The 17,494-nt window shown below is 41.6% G+C and overlaps 1 protein-coding gene across 2 annotated transcripts; it reads right to left on the bottom strand.

Moving 5' to 3' along the window:
• Window positions 1–1,187: 1,187 nt before the first annotated feature.
• Window positions 1,188–16,940, bottom strand: LOC106743254 (ubiquitin carboxyl-terminal hydrolase 7). 2 transcript variants are annotated; one of them, XM_014616904.1, is made up of 19 exons: window positions 16,504–16,940; window positions 15,430–16,419; window positions 13,692–13,790; window positions 13,303–13,578; window positions 13,005–13,123; window positions 12,514–12,648; window positions 12,223–12,417; window positions 11,960–12,131; window positions 11,644–11,836; window positions 11,376–11,529; window positions 10,757–10,951; window positions 7,810–8,031; window positions 6,983–7,277; window positions 6,589–6,808; window positions 6,295–6,462; window positions 5,652–6,156; window positions 5,492–5,563; window positions 5,334–5,430; window positions 1,188–5,023 (listed from the first exon to the last, which is right to left on the bottom strand). In XM_014616904.1, exons 2-19 carry the CDS (start codon window positions 15,959–15,961, stop codon window positions 4,920–4,922), a joined length of 3,753 nt encoding a protein of 1,250 aa, XP_014472390.1. In that variant the 5' UTR covers window positions 15,962–16,419; window positions 16,504–16,940; the 3' UTR covers window positions 1,188–4,919. The 2 variants fall into 2 exon arrangements, with proteins under 2 accessions (XP_014472390.1, XP_014472391.1); XM_014616905.1 differs by lacking the exon at window positions 16,504–16,940 and having other exon boundaries at window positions 5,337–5,430; window positions 15,430–15,961.
• Window positions 16,941–17,494: the final 554 nt, after the last annotated feature.

The following is a 17,494-nucleotide window of genomic DNA, read 5'->3' as shown; positions in this document are numbered from 1 at the left end:
GGTCCAGCAGTTCTCGGCACCCGATCGAGTCAGCACCCTCGATTTCCCAATGAAGACACGTTCAACTAGCAGTTAACGGGTCTACACGCGCGCGCAGCGAGAAAATCCGTTCGAGCTGGGAAATACTTTCCACCATCGGCGACCGTATCTTCCCGAGATCACTTCCAGATTGCGAGACTCGCGTCTTTTCTTCGAGATCTCCGCGTTATCGGGGGATCTTCGGGCAAAAATCTCGGACGACTAAAACGACTCGGCTGTTTCAGAGGAGCAGGCTTCGCCTCGCTCCTTCGAAAGTGGCGCACAGCGACTTTTCCTCGGCTCGCACGCACGCACATACGCTCGCAGTTCCCGCTTGAACTGGCCGATCTGGTCGACATTTTTATCGAAAGACCCTCTCCGGATGCTTTCCGCGTTATCGCCTATCTCCTCTCGCCGTCTGTCCATCCGCGCGATTCTTCGATCCGCTCGCGTGCGCGGAAATCTGCGTGCATTTTATCCCCGGCGAGTACGCGAGTCTCATGATTGAACGAAACGTCATGTTTTCACCGGTGGAAGAAGGTCTTCCGTTTAATAGTCAATCGTTGGATCATGGCATTGATTGATTTTTCCGTTCCTCCGCGACAGTGTTACACGGAAATATGTGCGTGATCGTCCGGAGATTTCGCAAGTATATAATGTATTAATAATAACGGCTGGCGATCGTTGAGCAACGACGAGGATGCGCGAAGATGATCGCAACGGGGAGGCGAGACCAGCTGTTGCGAACATATAATTGCGTTTTCTTATCACTGACGCACGACGATTACGCTGTTACGCATTCGTTTCATCATGTGATTACTCAATCTTGATACCTAGGCTAACGACGACGTGGTGCTCGGACGGCCTGCAAAGGGAACCTGATCGGCCGCGAGTGAAAGTCGACCTAATCACGCGCGTTCGTGTAACTTTTTTGCAGTCCTCGCAGCGCCCATAACGTCTGGAAACGCGAGAGTCAAGTCTGCGTACGAACTCGTTGTTCGGCGTCACGTAATTGATTCAACGGTGAGACAGTTTTTCTCTTGAACACCGGGCGAGATGTTACTGCAGGGACATACCGACGATTTCCCGGCGAATAAAGGCACGAAGAAATGAAAAGAGAAGCAAGAGAAGAACGCAAACACACTGAAAAATGATAAAACGCGCGCGCGTTTCCATTTGTATTGCTTTTTATTATCATTTTTTTTTCCCTCTTTACGCATACTTCCTGCATCGCATTCTTAGTTCATCGCTCGCCCTAGAAATGAACTATCAAATAGTCAAATTTACAATCGCAGTTGAGCAGTTTCCCTTATAAAGTCAGCGTCTACAGAAACGCAAAAGTCACGTTTTACAACCTATTACAAGCAATCGCGTGCCGGCTCCCCCGGTTCGTCGCGCGCGTGCGCGCCGATACTGCTGATATTAATACAATTGATAACTCAGGCGTGATCTCGTGTTACGGACAGACTTTTGTGTAACTTTTTGTTTTTTTTTTCTTGCAAAAAGGAAAAGTACACGGGTTCACTTTTCAATTCATTATCAACTGTCCTCTTTCCGTTTCTTTTTCTCTTTCTCTGTATCGTGTCATTTCTTGCTTTAAGATTGCCTCCAGTAATCATTAAGGAATCTTCTAATAACGAAATATATATATACATATATGTATATTTGTATGTATGTATATATACGTATATATATATAAACAACAAAATGTGATTTCCATGGCCTCCTACTACGTCACAATATACGAAGATTGCAACAATCATTTATCGGGGAGAATCCTCCCCTTTCTTTTCNTCTCTCTCTCTCTCTCTCTCTCTCTCTCTCTCTCTCTCTCTCTCTTGCAGACTGTATAAAATATCGTTATCGCCGCTTCTACTACGAAAAGTCTAACGCTAGCGTGCTTTCCACCTGTGACTCGGCAGAGATTCTTTATGAAACGATCGTGTCATTCTTTTCATTCTTTCTTTCTTTATCTGTTCACCTAGAAAAGACAGTACTGAAGAAATGCAGTCAGGAACATACGTGGCTATAATAATGCAACGATACTGCAAACACCAACCTTTAGGCGTACAAAGATATTTGCGACTTTCTCTCTCTCTCTCTCTCTCTCTGTAAAATATCTCCTCAGTACTCAAATCTGTGGTGGTGATGCTCTTATGTTCTTTACAACAATTCGATTTGAATTTTATTGTAAGTGACACGCGTACACACTCTCTCTCTCGCGCGCTCGCTCGCTCTCGCGCATCCACCTTGCAACAACATATCCGGTAAACATGCTGTTATTCGAAATTATTCCGAACAGACTCGAGTAAACGCGATTGTAGACGTAAGTAGCAAAAAACGCTCTACGTGTTCGCAGTGTGTGTGATAATTTGGAATATTTTTTTCTCGCAGATGCGTTATATATTAAAATTACGATTATTACGCCACCGAACGGTCTGTATATACAGCCATATTTAGATTCTGTTTTACAAAATACCATATCGTGCACACATCCTTCCGCTTGGCTCAAAAGCGCGTCCAATCCTCGTATAGATACCATCGGCGCATCGACGGTGCTTATTGCCGTCACACAACCGGTACTCGATCACACGACGCAAAGCGCTTTCGCACTCCCCGACGTATCATCATCTCCATCACACGTCATTCGGTCAGTCAAAACCCTAACGATTCGTGCGATTTATAATGCAAAATAATGGACTCAATGATATACACAAATGCCACGTAACAGCGGCGTCAATCACACCGCGATATATCGTCCAATTTTATCGTAAATACTTAAAATTGGTATATTGTTTTACATCGTGTTTGTGACGGCGAACTTCACATAACAATGCGACATTGCAAATGTGTTGCGATTCTTTACTACGTTCATGTAATTCGCGTTTCATCCTCCGTCTCTTTCTCTTCAGAGTAAGCTGTGTGTGTGTGTGTGTGTCTTAATTACGCCTAAGCGCGCAAACTTGACGATTCTCGTTGAGAATTTAAGCACATAATGTATATAAAACAGTTATTTCTCTCTCCCTCTTTTCAACATAAAGAGAAATTTATTAAATAATCCACGTATAGAAAGCTCGGTCGGTCCTCGTCGACTCGCTTACAATTACGCTATTTCGTAATATTCGTGAGTTGTGGTGTTTTTAAATACATGTCAGCTACAGACTTCATCACAGTGAGGCGTAGAAACTGATAAACAACGATTCGCAAAAGCAGCGGGAAATCGTGCACAACGCGCGCCGCAGGTCCCCTCGATGATAGTTTCGTCAAGAACGTTACTCTCGTGTGCAGTGTTATAAATTAAGTATAAAAAAAAAGAAGGAAAAAAATGAGTCACTAATTTTTTTAAATTATCAAATTAAGAGAATACTATAATACCTTCTCAATAGAATCGTTACACTTCCCGTGTTGCTCCGCGAGAACAAGAGCGGTCGTTTCGCACGCATACTTTTCTTTAATAAAAAAAAAAAAAAAACTAAAAAAGAAAGTCCCCGAACATGCTGTTACGCGATTCGCGTTGAGCTAATGTCTGCATCGTTCTACGAGAATTTCCTTGTTCTGGAGCAGCACTCATTTCGCTGATCTTTTCCTTCGGATGTATCCCTTCGCGTTTGCGGAGTTTAATAATTTCATTTTTAAAATGTACAAGATAAAATTCATAAAAAATTAGTACACTTGAATGCAAGAAAGATGTTCAGGGGTGATTCAGGGTGTTTGAAAGGCAGCTTTATACTCCCACGTTCTCTCTCTTTCTTTCTTTCTTTCTTTCTTTCTTTCTTTCTCTCTTTCTCTCTCTCTCTCTCTCTCTCTCTTTGTCACATATACACACGCATGCACACGCACATTGTCCATAATCTCCTCATGTTCTTCACGTAGCAACATAGAAGAACGTAGCAATGTAGTCCTTTATACTTGCTCGATCGCATGGGAACTCTAATGAGAAGTTGCACCTCTTTTCACATAGTAAAATCTCTCGAAGAAAATTGCGAATTTCCTTTAGCTTTCCTTTCCTCACGCGCAGACATATAAACAACGAGTCCACGTTTCAAACATCCTGAATCAAATGCGATATATACGTATAAAAAAAGAAAAAAAAAAAAGATGCGTGTAAACACAGTTCTCGTTCGAATACCTACACAGCGTTACGAGTATTACATGTTATCATGCGGCACACGATACAGCAGCTCTAGAGATTTAACAGCTTATTAACGGAGATTAACGGCTTTACACACACGAATTTTACACGACGGAATAAAAGAAAAAGCTTAAACTTTGCAGAAGTCACGCGCCCGTTTTTCACTCTCAGTGTCCCGATAAAATTACAGGAAAATAAAGGGGGGGTATGTATATATATATATATGTATATATATATATACAGTCTGTGTTACGGATAATAATCAGACAAGTGGTGTTATAGATTGGGTGCAGCTTACAAAAATTGAATTTCTCAATGAAAACGTTCTCCACGTACTCCACGCAAAAGTTCGCGTCGAATCTCGCATGACGCCAAAGCAAGCCGACCGGGCGATATTACATAATAACTTTACAAATTCAAGTCGAGGAACTACATCATATCGCTCTTCCATGATGCATAAAATAGCACTGCACATTTCACGACAGTCTCTTAATAATCCATCGTATACAAAGCTTGGATTTACTCCCACCCGATATCGTTTCCATAGTATTAAAATCGCGTATATTTAATCTGGCTGAAGAAACAAATGTGTGTGAACGCATATTTCTTTCGTGGGTGTTTTTTTTTTCTTTCTAATCCTCTCTCTCTCTCTCTCTCTCTCTCTCTCTCTCTCTCTCTCTCGTATCAGACGTCGCTCTCTCACTATACAGAGTCGTATAAATTATTATGAGTGGCTGCCTAATTTAATTCTTCTTCGTGTGGTGGAAATTTAATTGTAAATCTTAATGGCCTTTTCGAGGTAGTTGATGCGAGAGCGCTTCGGCGCTTTGTTGACGTGCTCCAGGCCAAGCCAAGGCCTGTGTGGTGATGTGCCTACGTTTGAAAAGCAAATACACATAATTTATCCTTTAACCAACGTCACACTACAGCTATATAAATCACGCGCCGATACCATGTTTCCACCGACGTTGCCCACAAAAAGTTCAATAAAGCGACTTACGTCATAATTCAATGAATGGCAGGCAAAAATCAAGCCACGTTGGTAGAAACCGGCGAGTACGACACGCAACAGTCGCAATCGTTTAATCGTGTATACACATATGTACGCGTGTACGTACTCATGTATATACTTTATTATATCGACACGCTTTTAGGAAGATTGAGCAAGCCGCTCCGTACTTACTACCTGTGTGAGGCAGGAAATCAGTCATATCGATACAATGGTCCGGCGAATCGATGATGAACTGCGGTTTCCCCATTGACACCACCGCGAACTTAAACTTCAAAGTTTTTTTATGAATTCTCATAAGAGATCAAAAAAGATAAGATAAGGATGCCTACCTTTTCGAATTCTTTTTCCTGAACACCTAATTTCTTCAAAAGTCTGTCCTTCATTTTGTGGAAAGGTTCACCCTGAGAGAGTCATAACAACACGTTGGTCAGTCTGCCTGTTCCGATCGACTCGACTCACTACTTTCGTAAGGGTTACACTACTACTCACGTGTTTTATCTTGAAGAAGAAGGGTATACCGAACGTTGAGAATACGTCTTTGTGAAAATGCGCGACAGGCACGAGCATCTCGTCTTCTGCTAAATTCAATTCGTCGTTCGGAATCTCCTCTATCCTGTACAGCTTGGTGCCTGACGCGTTTAAGTTATCTAAGGACACTTCGTCCCTCGGCCCGGGCAAGAGTTTGTTGCAATTGATTTCTAATATCCTCAGCTTTCCCGATCCATTTTCCGATAATTCTACCTGCTTCTTAGCCTCTTCGAGCAACGTGGCGACGGTGCCATTTTTATTCGGGTAGAGAATAATCTCCTTCTCTTCCTTAAGCGACGGGCCTACCCATATGCACTTGAACTGTTTTTTGTTCTCTAGCTCGTTCACCCTAATACTGAGCTGTTGGTAAAATAATTTCTTTACTTTCGACTTGCAATACGAAACCAGTTCCTTGAGTGTGCCCTCGAATGTACACTTCAAGGGATGGCCGGGAGAGTCTTTGTAACTGCAAGAGAAAAAAAGAAACAATTGCGAGGTAAAGTCATCTATCGCCCGAAGGGGTTCTCTCTCGCGGAACTTCTCGGCTCGGTTCTAGACAGCGTCTGCGGCATCGCGACGCGACTGAAAGAATGTGAATTCTTACTTTTGACATTTGAAGAATTGCAGGAGGTACGGATCTGTGCCAACTCGCTGTGCCACTGCCTTTGCCATTTGATCGTACGTCATCCTCAGAGAAAGTTCCATCGTAAAACCTGGGTCGTTGGGAATCGTTTTGTCACAGAACGTCACTTCTACCCTGTAGAACAGGTCCCTGAAAAACGCAAATTCATCGACGAGTCAGCGTCGACGCTCCGCGCAACGGTTGCAGAGATACGATTCGACCGATGATACAAGGGAGATGTCAAGAACCTTCGCGAAAGCTCCTTGCACCACTTACTTGAAATAATCCCGACACGTCGGAAGTTCGTACATGTCATTGTCCCCTTCTTTTTGAAAAACGATAATATCACCGTCCATCAATTCCTCGAGAACTTTTTCCAAGGGCTCCGTTAGGTTGTCTATCTTCTCAACTAGATTCGGTTTAATTTCCTCATACAAAGCAAGCTCGGTGTCCGGTGGGAACCCGGCCCGTTCGTTTAAAATTGGTATGAGCTCCTCTGGAAAATTGATTGTCTCATACAGATTTGCTCCTCAAACATCGTAAGAGTTAAAAAATAACTGAAGTAGAAAAATTAGAAAAAAACTGAAGAAAAATTAATTCAATATTAAAAAATGATAATTCTATAAATTTATATGGTTTTTCCTTTATATATATAGTTGTTGCAACTTACGGACTTTAGCAGTGACAGACATATAATTATGACCACAGTAATGAATTTTCTTGTTTTTGGGATCATAGAGCTTAAAGAAAAGTAAAACGTCCGTGTCTTTGTCAAAAGGCGGTAACGCCGTCATGTCCGAGTCAGGTGGAACGAGTTCGACAAACACGTTCCAGGGGTTGTGATTTTCCGCACAGTCGATAATCGATTTCTGAAGATCAGCCTCTGGTTCGATCACCGAAGGTCTGCAGGTTTGATTTGAACGTTGAGTGAACGGCCAAATACGAATCTGTTCTATCGGGTATTTCTGTAGGAGAAAATCAGACAATATTAAACACTTGCATCGTCATTTCATCGAATATCTTTCTTCAGATCTACGAATGAGCCGGAAAATTTTTAGGGTGAGGAGACAAAAAAAATTTTATCTACCAAAGAAAGAGAAATGCATCGAATGGATTCAACATGATCGTTTAGCCACGTGCAATCTGCTCTTGTTATTTCGCGCAAAGAAAAAATTAAGGATAACAAAGAATAAACTAACTAACATTAGACCATTTCTCAATCTTATATCAAAAAACCAAAATATTTTATTAAGGTTTCATTACCTACCGTGGTGTACGGATGTGTGTACGTATATTGTGAAAGAATATAGTCTAAGAAACCGCTAACAAAGCATTTTATGGATCGCGTTAGCGCACAGAATACATTACACTGGTGTTACACCGATATCGATTTACTTTGTAAATCAATTCCGATGTACACGTGTAAGCACAAAGAATCAGCGACGGGAAAACAATGTGTGTGTGTGAAAGCAATTTGTCTCTGATAGGCTTACTTACCAAACTATCGCTCAGTATCTCGAGAAAATCGTGTACGGTCGCCTGCTTACGTACGCGAAATACACGATACAAAGCGTGCTCTGGGTCGTAGAGATCATTCCCTTGGTGACCGTCAAAGCTATCCTCGAGAATTACATTGACGGTCATGTACAAGTACGCCTCCGTTCTCTCCTTTCTTCTTATCTGTTCCAGCCTCTTCTCCTCTTGCAGCCTCTCCACCAGCTAGACCAACAAAATTAAAATTATCCACGTGTGTACTCGTTTTCATTTCATTTGATCATTTTTCCTCGACTGCCTTTTCTCAATTTACATAATTTTTGCTTTCTTTTCTTTTTTTTTCTTTTAGAAAAGAGTTGGTTCGTTATCATGCTTTTGAGATTCGAGAACAGGTGTATGTTCGAAACATCAAAAGAATGACGGTACATTTTCCATTTCATGTAATTTTAATTTTGTTCATCTGCCGCTATATCGACTACCAAGTCAAACAATTACACAATGAAAATTATCTGGCGGTGAGTGATGGTTCCCCCGTTTATCTTGATCGCTAGTAAATACAAATCATGTACATGTGCATTAGTAATTACACATATAAAAGATTAATTAATACACGACATATGACAAATATGACGTAGACAGGTAGACAAATTTGCTAAAATTTCACTAGGTAACATATATATATATATATGGATATAGTGAAACGGTAACACAGCATGTGACGAGATATATATATATATATATCTCGTCACATGCTGTGTTACCGTTTCAATATCCAAAATACAACCATTTGAATATAAGGAATAGATCTTAGCAAAACAAATGTCTCGAACGTTTTAGCAAATAGCTATGTACATGCGTGATACATACCTATTAGAACACTATTAACCACCACCCATGCCAAATAATTATAACAATGTAATGTGTAACTATAGTAGTGTGGAGATGCCTCGTAACTTGGACCTTGGTTACTGAATTGTATAAAATAGATAAGTGCAACGGTAAAAAATAAAATTAACGCGGTTTCTGCCTGTGAGATCTTGCAGTATCCAACAGTTTATTCGTTATTCCTCTTTTTTTTATTTTTATATATAAAATAGTGGTGTGTGTAGCATTTAAAGGTATCTCACGATTAAAGCTATTGTAAAGTATTTACTCTATCGATGATTTTTTTTTTCTTTAGCGTTCTTCCGTCTATTTATTAATATGTAACAACAAATAAATAGAGATAGCATCTGTCAATGATCATAATCACTATTAACACGGAGAGAATTTAATGAATCAACGACTTCCTCGAGTGACTGTATTCTCTGTTAAAACACGGAGTTCTCACTTTGCCTGTGTTACTTTGTATCGACTTTTTTTTTTTATTAAATATTAGTTTCACGAAAAAACCCGTGGAATTGATTAATATAAATCACATGATGTCTCACTCACTAAACAATCCAGTTAAATAGCAAATATGCTAAAGAAGACGTATCAAGGAAGCTGATGTTACTGACAAGTACTACTTAATGGTTACTTCTCTCTTCCTTCCGTATAAGTATTATATTGCAAGAGCTAAAAACTTCATTAGCTCCGATCGATACCTGTTGTATTCTCACTAATAACTCTCTCTCTCTCTCTCTCTCTCTCTCTCTCTCTCTCTCTCTCTCCCTCTCTCTCTCTCTCTCATTTTGCTATTTCTCTTATACAATTATTCACACATACCCAATTTTTCCTTGCGATATGTTTGTTCACTTTTCACTCAAGATTTCGGTATACTACAATACAATGATTAATTTCACGTATATAGTATTATACAATGTTTGTTACAATAAACATTCCCAAAACAATCCTAAGGCTCGTCACGATATTAGTCCGACTAATCAGACTTCACGTTTCTCCCCTGATTCTGAATTCAACGTGTCCGACAGTGACAAACGTGCAACACGTACATCAGTCGTCACTCTTTCTCTTTAATTCTTTGCGTTATTAATATAAAATTATTTGTGAGTTAAGAATAAATAAAAAAAAGAAAATCACATGATATTCTTATATATATGCCTCAATCGCCCGCACCGAAAAAATCCTCTATCAAAAAAGGCGTCAATCGCGTCCTTGTCCATATAAAACAAATCTCTATATAACATGCGTTTATAGAGTTTTCAATCCACAATGTACACTCGTCGATTAAAAACGTCTTATGTTAATCCTCAGAATTTCTCTGCTCGGACGTTAACTGACACAGTTTACCTCGCGACACGCACGGATTTAATAGAACAGAATTAACGCGCGCGCGTAAACGATCTTTCGTATATAATACAGTATTATACCATTGTAAATGTAACATTGTACTTAGAAATAGACACGATCTCTATAATATCAACATTTACCGGTAGAGCAGCTGAAAGCTGATAGCAATGTAAATCTTTCACAAGAGAATATCCAAGAAAAAGTGAATAACAATCCGCTTGAAGAAAAAAAAGGAACGTACAATAATGGAATATATATACGATCCCGTCAAATAAGTCCTTTAATTTGTACATACCGTCTCAAAAATTAAACTATCAATGGTAGCCAAAATATCGTAACGAGGGCGGAGAAACTCCTCGAGATTTTCTTACACACACACGCATCACGTATTCTCCCAAATGCGCCGTGATAATCTGACAATCCTATATGCTATGAGCAGGCTCATTGTGGCTCAATACGACATCGAGACTTCAGGAAGAGTTTGATCGAGAAGCAACGCAAGCAATTTACAACTCTTTCCGCCTATTTCTCTATTGGCGTGTTCGGTCGGTTAAAAATCATGAATATAGAGATTTGGATTTCGAGGATTTTGCGTGCACGGACGAAGAGTCGCGGTCTCTGTGTGCGAGTCTTTAATCGAGTCAGTCGCGTCTTTGTCACGTTCACGTTCAAGGTCGCTCAACTCCTGGGAAAGCTCTCTTTGAAGGACGTTTCTGACCTCTTGAGGTATATCCTCTTCTTTCACTTCTTGCAAGACGTTTTCCAGCTCTGAATTCCTTATGTAAACCAGCATATAAGCGTTAGTACAATGTTTCACAGCCATAGACATGTCCTCATCTTGACCACCGTAATTGTGTTCGATAGCTTCCTGCTTCGTGCAACGTGAGACGACGTCGTCATCGAACTTACACCACTGTCACAGAACAGACGGAGCCAAGTATTGCGGAGATGTCGCAACATGACAATGTATTATCCTAAATTGCACAGCTATTGTGTATCGGCGTAATTGCCGCAAATTAAATAGCAACAAATATCCCACACGGTTACTTTGAATTTAATAAATTATAATACTTCTTCCAAAGTTATGATATTGCAAAAAATACAACTGTAAATGTAAGAAAAGTAAAATGTGCAGCTGAGAACTGATTTGGCCCAGTTGGATGAGAATAAAAAGTAGATTATCTATTACTCCAAGATACTTGTGAGAGATTATTTACTATAGGAGTTCCGCTTTTACCGCATTATCTTGTAACGGCAGGTAGATCACAGGCGAGTTTCCATATCGAAATATCGATGTTACATTTAACAAGCTGAAATTCTGTAAATTGTTTACTCACTTTGCCGTCACCAGCAGGATTAATAAATACAACATAGTGCCCTCCATGGTTGTCACCACTATGGACCAGAACTGCGTGCAATGTGTAATCCGCGCTCGTCGGCTCTTTATTTTGCAAATACTTGCCGAGGCTAATTTTTTCATAAAACTCAAACCTTGAAAAACAAGTTCACGCGATTACGCAAATACTGAGAGTGCCAGTCACTCATCTGTTATCGATCCGCATAGCTCGACGGTCGTCAATCAGCGCGGAGTGCTGATTTTCTTACCTGTCGTTAAATTTGACCGAACAATCCGTTACCGGGTCGTATTGAAACCGCATGAGATGTAAGTGCAAAACCGGTGGAAATGATGAAAAGATAACGCCTTTCTCCGCTTCTTGCAAACCGTGCTCTCCCGCGTCATACTTGTTATCACCGTCGAGACTTTCTGTGCTTACGTAGTCGCTAAAAGACTCGTAAACTAAAATAAAACATTTGTGCATTTTCTGTTAAGGTAACTGCCGAGGTCCACAAAGGTATATGTCAATTCCTCTCCCATATGTATACATACATATAGACATGCGCACACACATGTGATACTTACTACTCTTTTTGCCCTTTATATTCAACTGTATGTCGTAAAATGTTTCAACTCTCGTGGATTTGTAGTCTATATTTTTACACTTGATAAATGAGACCATTTTTCCCTCGAACAATTTTGGCACTGTACCCTCCACACACGTTCCCTTCATCTTGCTCTCCAATTTATCTAACAGCTGAATTTTTAAGATAATCCACAGTTAATACATACATCTTATCTTAGTTAATGTAATGGATAAATTGCGATAAAGCGCATAATGCACTCACCACACGTAAAAATTCCTGCACGTCGTGTTGCATGAAAGAATCCAACGTCTCCCAACCGAAGCTCTTGGTTAACTTCTTCGTGCCGACAGGCTTGTCAGAAAACTGTAATTCGTGAAAGACCCTCTGCAAGGCCAGCGCAACGCTCTTACTAGAATCGTCACTCTCCGTTGGCATCTTGTACACTGCTTTTCGTAACTAGGAAACAAAAAAAGAGGACAGATACGAGTTAGCAGAGCAAACAACGGATGGGACACCGAGTAACTTCGAGAGAAATGCACGCATTTTACCAACCTGATTGGTGAAGTATAGAGTTTGAAGTAAAGAATTCATGTAGCACGTAGCACCTTGATTCTTCAACCCTACATAACCCGTATGTTTTTTACTGTCCCAGCTAACTCCATGAGGTGCATCAGCCACCACATGAACCTAATTATAACCGATATATATATATATATATATGTTACAAACGCCATGTGATTCAAATGTAAATTCTACATAATTAGTGATGTATATCTCAATTCTTTCCTGCCTCTAATGAGGCTATGTTTCGTTAAATCAGTAAACAAACGAATACTTAATGAAAAGAAGCATTCACAAATACTTCATTCATATTTATGAGAAGGATGTATTACAGCTTACTGTAAAATTTCATTACGAACGGGTTAAAATACAGTTCCGGCACAATAGCGAGAGTAATAAAGATAGATAATAAAGATAGATTCTTGAAAAATATATGAAGTGCACAATTCGACGATATCGATTAATAAAAATACGGTACAAACCTCGAGCGTGATTGAATCATCTTTTATGAAACCTCTATCAGGATCCAGAACATCCTGCCATGTCATGAAGTGACTGAAGCCCCAGTCGTTTTCTTTGCTATAGAAGAGATGCTGAATTTCTATGAAAATATAGGATGTATTATTATAAAAATACATGTGTGTAATCTTATTTTAAAATATACCAAAATGAAAAATCAAGTGTATATGTGTATGTGAGCGGTGTGTGTGTGTGTGTGTGTGTGTAAATTAATATGCACTAAATGAATAAATCTTTAGGACGAACAGTGTAATAACTTACTTCTGCTAAATAGTTCTTGTCCTTCTTTGCAAGAGAGGAGGCGCAGTTCAGCTACAGCGTAACAGCTCCAAGAAGTAGATTCACTTTCTCCGTTACACTGTAGGAAAAAGCCAAGTGACCTCTGAGGTTGCCTCTCTTGCGTTTGACTTGAACGTGGCATCACCATAATCTTCCATGGCAAATTACGGACATAACATGCGGGTGACAATTGAGAATCCTTCATTTTGGATATATTTTCCACAGTGTACCGGAAGGTTGCTTCTGATCTGGCCTCATCTATTCAAACGAAACGTCGCTTTATCAGTATGCGTACTACAGTGGAATTAAAGTGGCTTTATAATTGTGGAAGATCCGAGCAAAAACTGATCTGCAAAGAAATCGTCTCATACCTTCCTCCATTTCTTGATCTTGGACTATACAAGCTAACTCAGGTTCACCATTCATAGGACGATTGTCAGTTCCGTCTCCCCCACCATCATTTGGGGTTTCTACAAAGTCAGTAACATTCATCTTTTTAGGTAGATGACGCAAACCTAATGAATATCTCGAAGTACAGAGAAACTTGTCAAGACAACTCAAGAGTTAACCTTAAATTTCACAACAGGTTCATAGAACTGTATTAATTACATAAAATAATTTTCAATGTACATCGCTATCGTTAGAAATACACATGTTGAAATGACAGACATGTCACATTTTAGTGGAAATAATCGTAAAAGGGCAGTATAGTGATGATAATACTGATACCTCATTTACCTAAAGCCTCATAACAATTCTGAAAGATTTTTTTCACAAGAACATGAAGATTACAATTTATAGAGTATTTCATGTGGAATGTCTCGGCGGTAAATAATTATTATGGTTTGATTGACGGAGAAAAGAAGAAAAACAAGTGAATTGCATCAGAAGATGAAGATCATGTGCGGTATCACTACAGTTTGACATTCACACTGCACATAATACACTATTATATTTGCTTGACTTTAAACTTCAAATATTTAATGCAAAATGCAAAACGATAAGTGTTAATTTATTTATATGTATATTATAACATGAAAAAGTCAGAATTTATATGTGTAACATGAAAATGAGTCAAATAGCTTCTAGTTTTTCACATGTACACATTGTATCTATATATAGTGCGATTTTCTTTATCAGCGAAATGATTACGTTTATTTATACCTTAGATAACGAAACAATGACATAACATCCATATTCATATCTTGTTTCTATCTACACGCGACATATATATATAAATTGTTGCAAAATGTGTCATTAATTGGGAGATATTCTGTCCCGTAATTTGGCTGCGGTATCTCGCAACTTAGACGATATATATTAATTTTTGTATTTTGCGTAGAATAAGATAGCAACAAAAACGCTTAAATACAGTAATGCAACAGTGTAACACGGTCTAGTAAAATGCAGCGACTGTTGCATTTAGTGCAAAACGGAGCGCGACGGGAAATAATTTCCGTCAAGTTTGCGCACTCCAATTCGTCTCGTGCAATAATATTTCTGCCCACGAATAACTTATGTATCTTCTTACAAAAGAGTATATATAATTGTCGTACACGTGTCCCATTATCCCGTAAATATCTCAAGGTTGATAGTAGTACAACTCCTAAATCTATGTGGAACAAAGATAAACAATGACAAAATTCGCCTGACATTGTGTTAATTGCGTTTGAATTATGTATACAATAGCACTGTATCAATTATACCGGGAAAGCGGCTGCAAGTGTCTCCTATCAGCTCGAGCGACATTAGAATTTCTTTTTGCGGCGGGCACACTATATACAAAGCTGCACCGCGGAGTTCCCTTCTAAATATAAAGATCATTCCGTTCGCGTGCTTACCGCGTCGGACGGAAAAACAAAAAAAAAATCCGGAGAAAAGTAGCGAGAGGCGCGTGACAGAGAGAAAGGACCTCTTTCTCCCTTGCTGAGAGTTTGCGTTTATGTTCGTAATACGAGAGGAAAGATAGAGACAGAGAGAGAGAGAGAGAGAGAGAGAGAGAAAGGGGGAGGAGTCGAGAGGGAGGGAATAGAGACAGACAGACAGAAAGAAAGAGAGAGAGAGAGAGAGAGAGAGAAAGAGAGAGAGAGATCTAGAAGGCGCACTCACCCTCTTGAGTGTCCATCTCCTCGACCTCGTTAACCTGAACAGGCGCGAGGCTCAGCTGCTTCAGGTTCTCCTGGTCGTTGACGTGATTCATCGCGAAACCGATGTTGATGGTCGTCTTGATGGCGCCGGGTACCTCGATGACGGCCTCCGCCGTCGAGGTTACGTCTGCGGTAGGAGTTTGCTGGTTGATGCCCGACGTCGGCGCGGTCGCGAACGGCTTGCGATTGCGGCAGGGGGGAGTCGTTGACGTCGTTGTTGTTGTTTTAACGAGCGTCTTCCTCAGCTGTACCGTGGTCGACGACGTTCGCTCGTGCGGATGTTGCTGCTGCTGCTGTTGCGGCGACGGTGGCGGCGGTGGCGACTGCCGTTGCTGATACTGCGACTGTTGCTGCCGCGACTGCTCCTCCAATTCGGTTGCCACGACCACCCGGTTCTCCAAGCCCACGTCGCCACCGAGACTCGACAGCGACGTCGCTTTACCGCACTCCGACGATTGATGTTTGCTCGCAGTTCGCCCAATTTCTGCGGCCATCAAGTGCCCCCACTCGCACGGGGGACGCCCACAGCATATATTCCACCCTCGTGTTACCTCTCTCGCTGCTAGATTCGTCGAGTAGCGGCGTACTCGCACGTACACCTACGTTTCTCTTCCGGATGTCGCCACGGCGAGATCGCGGCTACCTTCGCGACGGTGGCGGTAGCGACGACGACGACGGCGACGACGACGTCTGTGATGATGAAAATGATGAAGGTGGTAGTGGTGGTGGTGCTGCTGACGGTGGTGGTGGTGGCGTTGGTAGCGGCTATCGTCTCGCTTCTCGTTCCGGCGTCTCGCGCACCGACCTTCTCCTCCTCCTCCTGTCCCTTCCGCAGCGCCGCGGCAGATCCGCGGAAAAACGGTACTCGCTGCGCGCTTATTCGGCGCACAGCGGCGACGCGACGTTCACCTCGACGACGACGACGACGAGATTAATTAACAGTCAACTGCGACTGCGAGGACGACAAGCGCGAATTATGATCGCGCGCGCGGCGAATATACACACGCACACACACACACACAATAACGTTACTCACTTCGCGACTACTCGATTTACTCGCTAGCCCGTCCGCTCGACTCCCTCTCCGTGACTGCCCGCCGCCGGATCTCGAACGCTCACTCCGACTCTCGATCGACTTATCCGCAACTTCCGGCTGCGCGCTACCGTATGCAAACAAGAGCCTACCTGTGTGGGGCACTGTGTTGGCTCTCCCGCAGCTCTCGCAGTTGCTACTCCCCCTCAGCACGCTTGTCGTCTCCCTGTCTCACTGTGTCCAGCCGCGACTGGATTCTTGCTCGAACGCCACGAACGAGTACGCGCGAACGGCCGATCCCGTACGTCGCGATCGCTCGCGGATCTCACGGTTTCACGCGAAAATAAACAAAATGGCGACAAGTGTGGCGGCGGCTCGAGCGACATGTACCGAATAATCCGCAAGTACGACTCCGACGCGCAAGCTCCCGACAGCCAATGGCAAAATTGGCGATCCGAGCACGGCAGCACCTTTGTCCCTAGCGGAGGAGTTCTCTTATTGGGTGTCGGCTGTATGCGGGTACGCGGGAAAGGTACTGCGATTCTCCGCTGCGAGTCGCCACTGACGTTAATCGAGAGAATCGAGCGCGCAGTACAGTCGGGCGTAATAAAAGTTGCGATTCTTTTTTTCTCTTGTTAAGTTCCGCAACGCTCTCGGTGTCCAATAGGAGAGTTTGCTTTTTAGTAATTCTCAAGAAATATGTTTTCGTATTGGATACGAAATGCGATGCGAAACTCGTTGGGAAAAGAGTGCTGTAATATGTATTATGACGACTGTAAAGGGGGCTGCAAAACGACTTGGTTGCAGCTAAGTTCAGAGCGCAGACCGTGATCCAATGAGAGAAGTTATTTTTTATTAATTCGTTCTTTCCATCGGTTCCACTTTGAACTTAGCTACGTCCAAATTGTTTTGCTTCCCACTGCTCAACGACAAGTCAAGCTTTATTTTCATATTTTTTGCTCGACAGCAAATTTAACTAATGACGTATTTCTAT

Source organism: Dinoponera quadriceps, unplaced genomic scaffold, assembly GCF_001313825.1.
Source record: "Dinoponera quadriceps isolate SergipeBrazil2010 unplaced genomic scaffold, ASM131382v1 scaffold616, whole genome shotgun sequence".
NCBI classification, from domain to species: domain Eukaryota; kingdom Metazoa; phylum Arthropoda; class Insecta; order Hymenoptera; family Formicidae; genus Dinoponera; species Dinoponera quadriceps.
Note: the sequence above shows the minus strand (reverse complement) of the source record. Positions and strands in the feature narration are given on the sequence as shown.